Raw genomic sequence first — 14,674 nt, 5'->3', positions numbered from 1 at the left:
TTCGGCCCGACCAGCGATAGTACACTTGCACTATCCTACATATCAGGGACAATTGATAATTTTACCGAAGCCAATTAACCTACAAACCTGCACGTCTTTGGAGTGTGGGAGTAAGCCGGAGCACCCAGAGGTGGTCATGGGGAGAATGTACTAACTCCGTACAGACAGCACCGGTAGTCAGGATCGAACCCGGGTCTCCGGCACTACCGTTGCGCCACTGTGCCGGCCTGTAGTGTAGCACTTGGTGCCACAGAGTGATATAAGACGTGTCTGTAGTTATGTGGCCATAACCGTAACTGTGACCATGGGTGGCACGCTGGCCAATCACTCACACACATTCACACACAGGCAAAGGTGGGTGAAGTGTCTTGCCCAAGGACACAACGACAGTATGCACTCCAAGCGGGATTCGAACCAGCTACCTTCCGGTTGCCAGCCGAACACTTAGCCCCTTGTGCCATCTGTCGTCCGGGGAATGCTGATAGGTGCGGATTCGGTGGGCCGAATGGCCTGTTTACACGCTGTATCTCTCAACCTAAAAACGAAACCTAAAAATTACTCCTGCTTTCACTCTCTGTTGATTAAAACATTGTTAATCCTAATTAAGTGTTGGGCTTGGCTCACTTGCCTCAAAGTGAAAGGACTGTGGATTAAATTCTCAAGCCTTGAGCACTTTATTTTATTCTCCGAAGCCCTTGGTTCTGTGGCGAGGGTTTGCTCTAATTCACAGGGCATCACTTTGTACACGAGAAGAGGTCCCATTTGAACCCTTGCCTGGATGTGAAGAGGAACAGGAATGTTTCCAGCGCTCCCGGCCAAAGCCTATGTCTTGACAAGTCGTACAAAGGAACAGTTTAACTGGTCATTAATCTCGCACTGTTCACTCTGTCCAAATCTGCCACCTTGTTTCCCATTGTGGGAGCAAGAACGGCATTACTTTCATTGGCTGCGAAGAGTTTAACAACCTCCCAAAGAGAGTCAAGTGTTTTATTGTCATATGTCCCAGATAGAACAATCTTACTTGCTGCAGCACAACAGAATATATAAACATAGTACACTGTAAACAAAGAATGGTGACAGGGCCAAGGCAAATTTAAGCACACCAGAGGTTCAGTTACAGTTTAGTTCATTGTCACGTGTACCGAGGTACAGTGAAAAGCCTTTGTTGTGTGTGCTATCCGGCTAGCGGATATGGGTAGTTAAGAAACAGGGCGGAAACAGGCCCCTCGGCCTACCGAGTCTGCACCGACCAGCGATCCCCACACATAACCCTGCCCTACACACACTAGGGACAATTTACACTTATACCAAACCAATTCACCTACAAACCTGGAGTGGGAGAAAACATAGATCTCGGAGAAAACCCACGCAGGTCACGGGGAGAACGTACAAACTCCATACAGACAGAACCCGTAGTCGGGATCGCCCGGATCTCTGGCAATTCAAGTGCTGTAAGGCCTGCAACTATTACACAGAGTGGTGTAATACCTGGAATGTGCTGGTGGTGGAGGCAGGTACGATGGTGGCATTTGGGAGACTTTTAGAGAAGCACCTAGATATGGAGGGTGGTGGATATATACAGGCAGATAAAAGTTGGTCTTGACATTGTGGACCGAAGGGCTTGTTCCTGTGCAGTACAGTTCTAAGTTCTATGCACATCCCTGATTTTTATATGCCTCCACTCGCAATGCCACCATCCCTTGTTAGATCGGGCCCTCTGGCATTGTAAGGCAGCAGCTCTACCACTGTGCCACCAGGACTGCACGGTGGCGCAGCGGTAGAGTTGCTGCCTAACAGCGCCAGAGACCCTGGTTCATAGAAACATAGAAATTAGGTGCAGGAGTAGGCCATTCGGCCCTTCGAGCCTGCACCGCCTTCGAGCCTGACCACGGGCACTGACTGTTCGGAGTTTGTACGTTCTCCCTGTGGCCGCTCCGGTTTCCTCCCCCATTCCAAACATACTCCCACATACGAGCAGATTTGTAGGTTAATTGGCTTCTGTAAATTGTCCTCAGTGTTTGTAGGATAGAATGACTGTGAACAGGTGATCGCTGGTCGGCAGGGACTCGGAGGGGCCAAAGGGCCTGTTTCCACGCTGCATCTCCAAAGCACAAACCGAAGACTAAAGCCCTGCTCTCAATTGGCTTCTGTCCTACAGCCCCTCCCTAGGCCCGGGCCCAGCCTCCAACCTGTATTCCTTGGCCTCTTCCCTGCTCCCCGCCCAGCACTTTGCCCCGGCAGTACTGAGGATCATCAGGTCCGGAGCGCGGCGGGTTTAGCGTTCGGCTGCGGGGAACGCGCGGAGCCGGGGAGTGGTGGCGCGGGTGAATGAGTCCTGGAGGCAGTTTGGCCGTGGAGCCTACATGTGAAAAAGCACTGCAAGGGAATGCGTGGAATCTGCTGCAGTAACTCGCCAGGGATTCACATCGCATTCACATCACATTTTCCAACACTGTTGGCAGCCTGCACACTTCACGCATTATTTTATGAATGCCATTGATTCCGATGTTGCAATCTCGGCTGTTTACTTTTTTCGTCGCTATGTTATCCCACTTGCATAATCATCACATCTGTTAGCAATAGCGAATTGAGACCCAGTCGAGCGGCCTGCTGGCGGGTGTCCAGAAATACCAGCGAGTCAATGCCGATACGCAGGATGGAGCAAGGCCTGGCTAAGGAAGGGAGTGCCCATCCCCAGGCAGTTAATCCATGTCTACTGTTCCTCTGTGTGAACTGGCCAGGCATACAGGCGTGTCATTGGCGAGGTGATCAGGGGCAGGGACTTTTAAGAACGTGATAGAATTGCTGCCTTACAGCGCTACCCGGATTCTCGAACCTGACGACGGGTGCTGTCTGTACAGAGTTTGTACGTTCCCCTTGTGACCGTGTAGGTTTTCGCCGGGTGCTCTGGTTTCCTCCCACACTCCAAAGACGTACAGGTTTGTAGGTTCGGTAAAAATTGTAAATTATCCCTAGTGTGTTGGATAGCTAATATAATGAGGATCGCTGGTCGGCGTGGATGCGGTGGGTGGTGGAGCTTGTTCCCGTGCTGTATCTCTAAACTAAACTAATCAGGAGGTAATTATGGAGAAGTATGATTTAAAATTCCCCTGCCCCTTATTGTCAGTCTGAAGTTAAGGATCCCGACCTGAAACATCATCTATCTGTGTTCTCCAGCGATGCTGCCTGACCCGCTGAGTTACTCCAGCACTCGGTGTCTGACTTAACTAAGACTTCCCTGCCTGATTGAAAATCATGTTATTGGTTTGCTTCTGAGATTCCCTGCAGTTTAATAATTGTGCTAATACTTACTCTCTGTGGCAATTTCCTATCTTGGGGGGTCGATGCGGACTCGGTTGGCCGAAGGACCTGGTTCCGTGTTGTATCTTTAAACTCTAAACTACACTAATTAATAGGAATCTCAGGGGCAGCTTTTTCACACCGAGGGTGGTGGGCACATGGAATGAGCCGCCAGAGGACGTAGTTGAGGCAGGTACTATAACAACATGTAAAAGACATTGCTTCAGGTACATCGATGGGGAAGGTTTAGAGGGACATGGGCCAAACGTGGCCAGGTGGGACGTGCGGAGATGGGACCTCTTGGTCGGTATGGGCAAGCTAGGCCGAAGGGCCGGTTTCCATACTGAATGACTATGACCATTTGTTTTGAGAAGACAAGGGCGGCCACGGTGGCGCAGCGGTAGAGTTGTTGCCTTCCAGCGCTTGCAGCGCTGGAGACCCGGGTTCGATCCCGACTACCGGTGCTGCCTGTACGGAGTGTGTACGCTCTCCCCGTGACCTGCGTGGGTTTTCTCCCTCAGATCTTCAGTTTCCTCCCACATTCCAAAGACGTATAGGTTTGTAGCTTTATTGGCTTGTTATAAGTGTAAATTGTCCCTATAGAGTTAATGTGTGAGGATTGCTGGTCGGTGCGGAATCGCTAGGCCGAAGGGCCTATTTCCGCGCTGTATCTCTAAACTAAAGTAAAACTAAGAGTTTTTGAGTGTGGCACCCTGTGAGCCTGCAAGAGGCGGTGAGCATCAGATTGGTCCCACATTGCCCATTTCTCTTGCTCATCGTTGGAACCCTGATAACAACAGCTGAGAGTTGGGGAGCAGTAATTGTTCGTTGGAGGAGTTATTTTCAGTAGTTTACCTTCATTCCCATCCTCATAGTGAGTGTTTGATTTAGCCATGAGCACACCTCCGACCCAAGGCTGATGTCGTCTTTTCCCACAGCCCATAACCTTGTCCTCCACTGCCTCATAAATAGTTTTGTGCAGCGAAATTAAATCACGTTGTGTTGGCAGGCAGTGAGCTCTCTTGTCAGCGTTTAAGGTCAGGGAACCAATGTTCTTGGCCATATCTGTCTGCACAGAAACATCTCCCTCACTGCAAATCTGTCAGCCAATATCTGCCTGGTGCCAGAGTGAAATAAATGGCTTGCATTATTGGTTTGCCTCGCTTGTGATGGTTAACAGTGAGAACTGCTGTGACCCCGCGTTGCCCCAGAGCAGCGAGCTTTGATTAAGCTCTCCATGCTGGGAAAGTAAATTAGTCTGACATTGCTGCTCCATGCTGGGTGAGCAGTGACATAGCGCAGCCATATATGACAGTGCCTGAAGCCTTGCCCGGGCCGATAGACAGACAGCAATCCTCTCCTCTCCCTCCCTCACCCACAGCCCTAACGACAGCCCTCTCCCTCCCCTCCCCACCCCACTCCCTCCCCTCCCCCACCCCACCCCTCCCATCCCCCACCCCTCTTCCTCCCCACCCCCCTCCCATCCCCCACCCCTCTTCCTCCCCACCCCACCCCTCTCCCTGCCCTCTCCACCCCGCTCCCTCCCTCCCCCACCCATCTCCCTCCCCTCCCCCACCCCTCCCCTCTTCCTCCCCAATCCTCTCCCCTCCTCCACCCCACTCCCTCCCCATCCCCACCCCTCTCCCTCCCCACCCCCACCCCTCTCCCTACCCTCCCCCACCCCTCCTCTCTTCCTCCCCAATCCTCTCCCCTCCCCCACCCCTCTCCCTCCCCACCCCCACCCCTCTCCCTACCCTCCCCCACCCCTCCTCTCCTCCTCCCCAATCCTCCCCCTCCCCCACCCCTCCCCTCTTCCTCCCCATCCTCTCCCCTCCTCCCCCACTCCCTCCCCATCCCCACCCCTCTCCCTCCCCACCCCCACCCCTCTCCCTACCCTCCCCCACCCCTCCTCTCCTCCTCCCCAATCCTCTCCCCTCCCCCACCCCTCTTCCTCCCCACCCCTCTCCCATCCCCCACCCCTCCCCTCTTCCTCCCCAATCCTCCCCCCCCCACCCCTCTCCCTCCCCACCCCCACCCCTCTCCCATCCCCCACCCCTCTCCCTACCCTTTATGAGGCCGTTGCAGCTGAAACAGAGTGGAGCTTGGGAACGCTGGAGGTAATGTATTTGGGATGTGGGTGTGGGTGGGCACGGTAATACAGCAGTGGATCTGCTGCCTCACAACTCCAGAGGCCCGGCTTCGATCCTGACTTTGGATGCTGCCTGTGCGGAGTTTGCACATTCAGACTGAAAAGGGATCCCGGCCCGTAATGTTACCCATCCTTTTCCTCCAGAGATGCTGCCTGAGCCGCAGAGTTACTCCTGCACTTTGTATCCATCTTCAATATAAACCAGCATCTGCATTTCCTTTCTCCGCAGTGTTGCAGGTTAATTGGCCTTTGTAAATTGTCTCTAGTGTGTAGGATAGAGCTAGTGTGTGGAGTGACCGATAGTCAGTGCGGACACATTGAGTCATGGAGTGATACAGTGTGGAAACAGGCCCTTCGGCTCAACTTGCTCACACCGACCAACATATCCTAACTACAAAATGCTGGAGTAACTCAGTGGGACAGGTAGCATCTCTGGAGAGAAGGATTGGATGGCATTTCGGGTCGAGACCCTTCTTCATCCTGATCTGGCTACACTAGTTGCACCTGCTGCGTTTGGTCCGTATCCCTCCAAACCTGTCCTATCCATGTTGATGGATGACAGAGCCTGTTTCCACGCTGTACCTCTAAACTAAACTAAACATAATGGATTAATTTCATTCATTCATTTTAGTTTATTGTCACGTGTACCGTGGTACAGTGAAAAGATTTTGTTACGTGCTATCCAGTCAGCAGAATAACAATACATGATTGCAATCGAGCCATTTACAGTGTACAGATACATGATAAGGAAATAATGTTTAGTGCAAAGCAAATAGAGAGTCGTAGTGATACAGTGTGGAAACAGGCCCTTCGGCCCAACTCGCCCACACCGGCCAACAATGTCCCAGCAACACTGGTCCCACTTGCCTGCGCTTGGTCTATATGCCTCCAAACCTGTCCTATCCATCCATGTACCTGTCCAACTGTCTCTTAAACAATGTGATAGTCCCAACTTCAACTACCTCCTCTGGTAGCTTGTTCCATACACCCACCACCTTTGTGTGAAAAAGTTACCCCTCAGATTCCTATTAAATTTTTCCCCTTCACCTTGAACCTATGTCCTCTGGTCCTCGATTCCCCTACTCTGGGCAAGAGACTCTGTGCATCCACCCGATCTATTCCTCTCATGATTTTATACACCTCTATAAGATCACCCCTCATCCTCCTGTGCTCCAAGGAATAGAGACCCAGCCTACTCAACCTCTCCCTATAGCTCACACCCTCTAGTCCTGGCAACATCGTCGTAAATCTTTTCTGAAAAGTCTGATCAAGGATAGTCGGAGGGACATCAAAGAGGTAGATAGTGGTTCAGCATTGCTCTCTGGTTGTGGTGGGATGATTCAATTGCTCAGCTGTTATCAGGACCCTGAATCATCAGTAGGTGTGATAGCACTTTGAGATGAGTCCCTGGTTAAATGTTTTACGCTTGTTCTGCCTGTCGTTTGCAGGAGCTCCGTACTGGGCCCGCCCCGACCGCATGGAGAAGAAGCTGCACGCGGTCCCCGCGGCCAACACCGTCCGCTTCCGCTGCCCAGCTGCCGGGAACCCAACCCCCACCATCCACTGGCTGAAGAACAGTAAAGAGTTTCGGGGAGAGCACCGGATCGGTGGCATCAAGGTGAGCAGTTACTCCGCGCCGTCCCTGGCCTGTCTGAGCCCAGCCGCTGCTCACCAGCCTTAAGGGGCGACCTAATCTGCGAGTTTAGAAGAGTGTCTTCAGCCTTCAAACTCACAGCATTGGCGACACGAGGTCCTATGAGGTTGCTGGAACTCTCCTTCATGCTCAAGGGAGTTCCTGAATATTCTTGATCGTGCCTCAGCTAGATCGTGGAAACATTTTCAGCATGTTGAAAACTTTTCCGCGAGTAAAAATTGGTCGGCATGGTTCTTTGTAACTCGTAGTGCAGTGGAGTGGAGTCGCTATTTAGTTACAGGCAGTCGAGGGCAGCCGTAGGCAATCTCCTTCGCTGACCGGGCATTTTGATTGGTTCATTGGAGTTTTCAGGACGAGGAAAAACCGACCAGTGGGTAAAATGCCCGCTAAACTTTATTATACTTCTTAAAAGTGTCTCCACTCCTTCTCTCTCCCCCCCCCCCCTTCTCTCCCCTTCTCTCTCCTTCTCTCCCCCTCTCTCCCCTTCCCTACCCCCCACCCCCCCCCCTCCCCCTCCGCGCTCTCTAAAGGACTTACCATTACAGTGCAGCCGTTTACCTTCCTCTTCATCACGGGTGTGAATTTCAGACAGCGCTCCCCCACTTTCCCTGGCCCCCTGCCTGTGTGATGTGTGCGTGTGTGTGTGCGGTCAGTGGATCCAGCTCGCGGTTTCAACGCGGACGGTCGATCCAGCTCGAAGTTTTCCAGGCGAGTGCCCTCGAGCTTGAAGGTCGAAGACACTCTTCTTAACTCGCGGATTAGGTCGTCGCAGTGGGACAGTCCCTTTATACATTCATTGGTTCCAGGAGCAGAATTAGGCCATTTGGCCCATCAAGTCTATTCCGCCATTCAATCATGGCTGATCTATCTTTCCCTCTCAACCCCATTCTCCTGCCTTCTCCCCATAACCCCTGACACCCGTACTAATCAAACATCTGAAAATCTCTAGCTTAAAAATATCCATTGACTTGGCTTCCACAGCCGTCTGTGGCAAAGAATTCCACTGATTCATCACCCTCTGACTAAACAAATTCCTCCTCATCTCCTTTCTAAAGGTACGTCCTTTAATTCTGAGCCTATGGCCACTGGTGCTAGACTATCCCACTAGGTCATAAGGAATAGGAGTAGAATTGGGCCATTCGGCCCATCAAGTCTACTCCGCCATTCAATCATGGCTGATCTATCTTTCCCTCTCAACCCCATTCTCCTGTCTTCTCCCCATAACCCCTGACACCCGCACTAATCAAACATCTGAAAATCTCTGTCTTAAAAATATCCACTGACTTGGCCTCCAGAGCCTTCAGTGGTAATGAATTCCACAGATTCGCCACCCTTTGACTAAAGACATTTCTCCTCACCTCCTTCCTTAAAGAATATCTTTTAATTCTGAGGCTATGACCTCTAGTCCTAGACTTGCCCACTAATGGAAACATCCTCTCCACATCCACTCCAGGCCTTTCACTGTTCGGTAAGTTTCAATGAGGTCCCCCCCATCCTGCTAAACCCCAGCAAGTACAGGCCTCTTGCACAGGACGAGGGATGATGGTGGAGCTTTATGTTGACGGGACTCCCAGCAAGGGAGTTCAGCGTAGACCAGCCTGGGAGATGAAGCTGACCAGACCATGGCTCCATCAGACCGTGCCTCCTCACCTTATCTGCCAGAGATTTTGTCCATAATGTTCTACCCTGCCCCACATCCACAGGGAGACATGAATCACCATGGGATCGTCAGGCAATGCACTGTCATAAAGAACGAGCTGAAATCTCTTGACAAAAAACAGCAGCTTCAAGCTACAAACAACTTAGAAACATAGAAAATAGATGCAGGAGTAGGCCATTCGGTCCTTCGAGCCAACACTGCCATTCATATAATCATGGCTGATCATCCAGAATCAGTACCCCGTTCCTGCTTTTCCCCCATATCCCTTAATTTAGCCTCAAGAACTATATCTATCTCTCTCTTGAAAGCATCCAGTGAATTGGCCTCCACTACCTTCTGTGGCAGAGAATTCCACAGATTCACAACTCTCTGGGTGAAAAAAGTGTTTCCTCATCTCAGTCCTAAATGGCCTACCCCTTATTCTTAAACTGTGACCCCTGATTCTGGACTCCCCCCCCCCCCCCCCCCCCAACATGGGGAACATGTTTCCTGCATCTAGCCTGTCCAATCCCTTAAGAATGTTTTATGTTTCTAAACTTGCCTTTAATGACGGCCATAAACCGACTGAACAAGCATAAAACATGTGTTTGCCCGTTTACTTTTGTTCAACTCATCTCAACCTGTTGTCTCCAACTTGGAATTATACACTAACCAGAAGTGACAAGTTGGCTTTTTGGTCTGAAATCCTACTTTAAAGCAGCTTTCAATTCCTTTGTGGAATCTGCAGTATTTTCTAATCCTCTAAAGCCCATGTGACATCGCATGCTTAACCGCATGAATGCAGCGCTGGCTTTAATCCGTTACCAACCACGCAAGCCAGGAATTGTCTCCAACGCTGCTGCAAAAGTCGCTAAATGTTTCGCTTTTTTGTTGCCCTGCCCCTTCCAGACACAGGTTGACATTAGATGCTACATTTGCACCCTTCCTCTGCCAAATTGGTGCCACCGTGCGCTCCTCGAGGTTGAGTAGGCTGGGAGTATGAGGGGTGATCTTTTTGAGGTGTATATATAATCATAAGATCATAAGTGATAGGAGCAGAATTAGGCCATTCGGCCCATCAGGTATACTCTGCCATTCAATCATGGCTGATCTATCTCTCCCTCCAATCCCCATTCTCCTGCCTTCTCCCCATAACCTCTGACAACATCACAAGAGGAATAGATCGGGTAGATGCATAGAGTCTCTTGCCCAGATTGGGGAATCGAGAACCAGAGGACCTAGGTTTAAGGTGAAGGGGAAAAGATTCAGATTCAATTTTAATTGTCATTGTCAGTGTACAGTACAGAGACAACGAAATGCATAGGAAACTGTCCTTGAATCTGGATTGGCAGCAGCTGGTGAATAACGTGGCTTGTGTTTGTGTCTAGTTGCGACATCAGGCATAGGAAAAGATAGGAATCTGAGTGGGTTATTGCGGACAGGTTTGTGTTTAGCCCCTGTTTCCTTAGGTCAACAACCGACTCTTTTGTCTTGCTGACGTTAAGGGCTAGGTTGTTTTCCTGACACCATAAGGTGATGTGATAGGACCAACAAGTCTACTCTGCCGTTCAATCATGGCTGATCTATCTCTCCCTCCTAGCTCCATTCTCCTACCTTCTCCCCATAACTTCTAACACCTGTACTAATCAAAAATCTATCTATCTCTGCCCTAAAAGTATCCACTGACTTGGCCTCCACAGCCTTCTGTGCCAAGGAATTCCACAGATTCACCAACTACTGACTAAATACATTTCTCCTCATCTCCTTGCTAAAAGAGCATCCTTTGAGGCCATGACCTCTAGCCCTAGACACTCCCACTAGTGGAAACATGGGTCTCTATCTCTTTCCCATGTGAAGATCCGGAAGGCAGCAGTGGTATCCCTGGTCAATTTAAAGACTGTGTTACCAACCATCTCGACTGGCCCAGGAATGGCTCTGAGGTCGGAGGAAGCTGGTCAACCTCTAGTGCCTGCTGTACACTTTATTGAATTTCATTCATTACTAATGAATCATCGCGTGTATTAATCAGCTCAGTTTAGTTTATTGTCTCGTGCATAGGGAAAAGCTTTTGTTGCGTGCTAACCAGTCAGCGGAAAGACAATGCAGATTACAATCAAGCCATTCACAGATATACAGATACATGATAAAGGAATAATGTTTAGTGCAAGATAAAGCCAGTAAAGTCTGATGGTTCCGTCGCCTGATAAGAGCTGGGAAGAAACTGTCCCTGAATCTGGATTGGCAGCAGCTGGTGAATAACGTGGCTTGTGTTTGTGTCTAGTTGCGACATCAGCAGTGGAGTTTGGTGATGGAGAGTGTGGTGCCCTCAGACCGTGGCAACTATACGTGTGTGGTGGAGAACAAGTACGGCAGCATCACCCACACGTACCAGCTCGATGTGCTCGGTGAGTAAACACCTAACCAGTGTGGGTTGGACAGGTCCACTGCCGATTTTGCTTCCAGAGCCCTGCCGTATTATCCCTTTTGCCGGACCAACAGAGGCTGCGGCCTCAGGGGTGTGACACCGGCCTGCAAAGTTGGCCGTGGAAGTCGGCTGTGGGAACGGATCTGCCAGCTCTGACTGGGCCAGAGTTCCAGAGCCCTGATCGGCACGGACGTCACAATGAGGTTGAGAGCAGGCCACCTCACCCGGCCTAGGCACCACATTTTCAGGGGGACATCCAGAGGTGGGCGGAAGATAGACACAAATTGCTGTAGTAACTCAGTGGGACAGGCAACATCTCTGGAGAGAAGGAACGAATGAAGTTTCAGGTCAAGACCCTTCTTCAGATCTAATTCAGTCTGAAGAAGGGTCTCAACCCAAAATATCGCCCATTCCTTCTCTCAAAAGATGCTGCCTGTCCCACTGAGTTACAACAACAATTTTTGGCTGTCTTCGATTTAATCCAGCATCTGCAGTTCTTTCTTACACATAGAACCAGCGTGTATGGATCGATGGTCAGCATGGACTCGGTGGGCAAATGGCCTGTTTTCATGTTGAATGCCTCTAGGACTGTTGTGGTCCTTGGATGGTGGTGACGTAGGAACAGGTGTTGCACCCCCTGTAATTTGCACCGGTGATCACTTCTGAGTGAAATCATGGCCTGAGTGAAATTGGGCCTGTCTAATGCAAAGTCCACACCAGCCATTTCTGTGCAAGGGACTCTGTGCATCTACCTGATCTATTCCTCTCATGATTTTACACTGTTGTTCCTGGGAGTGGGCTTCGATTAACCCGGGGAACTGGTTCCTTTGTTTTTCAGAACGGTCTCCACACCGGCCTATTCTCCAGGCAGGGTTGCCCGCAAACCAGTCGGTGGTGGTGGGCAGCGATGTGGAATTCCACTGCAAGGTCTTCAGTGACGCGCAGCCCCACATCCAGTGGCTCAGGCACGTGGAGGTTAACGGGAGCAAGTTGGGCCCGGACGGAGCTCCCTACGTCACCGTGCTGAAGGTAAGGAGCAGGGCGGTGGCCCGACCTCGCGTGACCCTGCGGCACGGGCTCGCCGTGGCCTCGGTAGAACTCCCTCACGCCCACCGTACGGTAGATGCAGCTGCAGGCTGTGCTTCCTCCCATCTCCATTGGCTGCACAGTGGCACAGCGGTAGACTTGCTGCCTTACAGTGCCAGAGACCCAGGTTCGAACCTGACCACGGGCACCGTCTGTACGGAGTTCTCCACGTGAGTTCTCCTCACGGGTGCTCCCGTTTCCACTTACATTCCAAAGACGTGCAGGTTTGCAGGTTAATTGGCCCTGGGTGTACTCGTGAATCGCTGGTCGACATGGACTCGGTGGGCCAAACAGCCTGTTTTCGCTCTGTATCTCTAACATCTAAAGTCAAAGGTGATGCAATCAGGTCAACAAATGCTTTGAAATTGAAATGCTTATCAGAGTGTTAGTGAATGAGTGAATGAACCAGCCATTGTCATGCTGATCCCAAGGCCCCAGGGACAATATCCACTAAGCACTGACTTCCGTCCACACTAGGACAGTTTGCGAATAATAAGCAGGGGTGAGGGGGGGGTTTAATCCCCCCCCACCCTTTCTGGCAATCCCCTGCTGCCAGTTGTGGCCAGATCTACACAGATGACAATCTGTTTTTGTAAACCAGCATCTGCAGTTCCTAGTGTTTACAACACAGGTAGGAAATGAGCATAGAAACATAGAAAAATAGTTGCAGGGGTAGGCCATTCGACCCTTCGAGCCAACAGCGCCATTCATGGCTGATCATCTAAAATCAGTACCCCGTTCCTGCTTTCTCCCCATATCCCTTGATTCCTTTAGCCCTAAGAGCTAAATCTAACTCTCTCTTGAAAGCATCCAGTGAATTGGCCTCCACTGCTTTCTGTGGCAGAGAATTCCACAGATTCACAACTCTCTAGGTGGAAAAGTTTTTCCTCATCTCAGTTATAAATGGCCTACCCCTTATTCTTAAACTGTGACCCCCGGTTCTGGACTCCCCCATCAGGGAGCATCTTGTCTGTGCGTACGAGTGCGTGCAGACTCCACCCCGCACAGGAAACGGATATTTGTGGACAGCAGCAGGGAGTCCCGCTTGCGACCGGCAAGTTTTTATTGTTTTAGTTTTAGAGGTACAGCGCGGAAACAAGCCTTTCGGCCCACTGGGTCCGTGCCGACCAGCGATCCCCGCACACTATCTTACACACACTAGGGACAGTTTTTACATTTATACCAAGCAAATTTACCTGCATTCCTCAATGTGTTTGGAGTGCGGGAGGAAACCGAAGATCTGGGAGAAAACACAGGTCACGGGGAGATCTCCGAACAAACAGCACGCGTAGCCTTGATCGAACACGGGTCTCGGCGCTGTCGTTTTTAATTGTAATATGCAGCCGCAAAGAAACAATGGCATTGTTACCCACCCCTTACCCTTCACCACACATCCCACTACACCTGCCACCCCCACCCCATTCCTCCAACCCACTGCTCCGCACCCCACACTCCTCCGCACCCCACACATATATTCCTATGAAAGCTCCTGAGGCCAGGAATCAAGATAGGCCAGATTTGTGGGAAAGAGCCCAGCTAGAAGCCCCTGGTGATGTTTGGTTGCAGTGAGAGGGCAGTGGAGGCCAAATCACTGGATGGATTTAAGAGAGAGTTAGATAGAGCTCTAGGGGCTAGTGGAATCAAGGGATATGGGGAGAAGGCAGGCACGGGTTATTGATTTGGGACGATCAGCCATAATCACAATTAATGGCTGTGCTGGCGAATGGCCTCCTCCTGCACCTATTTTCTATGTTTCTATGAGTTCGCTGGTGTGTGAGGTAGTCAGAGACCGCAGCGCAGCGGTACGAAGGTGCAGCGGCAGAGTTGACGCCTCAACCCTCAATCCGGGTTCAATCCTCAGTACAGGTGTTGAATGTACGGGGTTTGTATGTTCTCCCCGTGACCTGCGTGGGTTTTCTCCGGGTGCGCTGATTTCCCCCCACATTCCAAAGACTTGCAGGTTTGTAGGTTAATTGGCTTCTGTAAATTGTCCCCAGTGTGTAGGATAAAACTGGTGTACGGGTGATCATTGGTCGGTGCGGACTCAGATGGGCGCTACACTGACCGGCGCTGCACACTTTAATCATGTATAGTCTTTTCGCTGACTGGTTAGCACGCAACAAAAAAGTTTTTTACTGTGCCTTGGTACACATGACAATGAACTGAACTGAACTAAACTAAACTATCCAGCTGTCCTTGGAGAAGCCGGATTCTAAATTTGCTGCCATGCCCAGTGAGAAGAGCTGTGCATTTAGACTTTAGACTCTGGAGATACAGCGTAGAAACAGGCCCTTCGGCCCACCGAGTCCGCACTGTCCAGCGATCCCCGAACACTAACACTATCTGACATACACTAGGGACAATTTACAACTCTACCACAGCCAATTAACGTACGAACCATTACGCCTTTGGAGTGTGGGA

The 14,674-nt window shown here is 50.8% G+C and overlaps 1 protein-coding gene across 9 annotated transcripts in view; it reads left to right on the top strand.

The window, feature by feature from the left end:
* The window catches only part of fgfr3 (fibroblast growth factor receptor 3), a 118,392-nt gene that overhangs the window by 71,476 nt on the left and 32,242 nt on the right, over positions 1–14,674 (top strand). For all 9 annotated transcript variants that reach the window (XM_033034526.1, XM_033034532.1, XM_033034520.1 and 6 more), the window contains 3 exons: positions 6,898–7,067; positions 11,024–11,147; positions 12,006–12,196. In XM_033034526.1, the coding sequence (XP_032890417.1) occupies positions 6,898–7,067; positions 11,024–11,147; positions 12,006–12,196 (485 nt within the window). The remainder of the gene's footprint in view (positions 1–6,897; positions 7,068–11,023; positions 11,148–12,005; positions 12,197–14,674) is intronic.

This window comes from Amblyraja radiata, chromosome 1 (assembly GCF_010909765.2).
Source record: "Amblyraja radiata isolate CabotCenter1 chromosome 1, sAmbRad1.1.pri, whole genome shotgun sequence".
In the NCBI taxonomy this organism is placed as follows: domain Eukaryota; kingdom Metazoa; phylum Chordata; class Chondrichthyes; order Rajiformes; family Rajidae; genus Amblyraja; species Amblyraja radiata.
The sequence above is the reverse complement of the archived record's forward strand: the minus strand, read 5'-3'. Positions and strand labels throughout refer to the sequence as shown.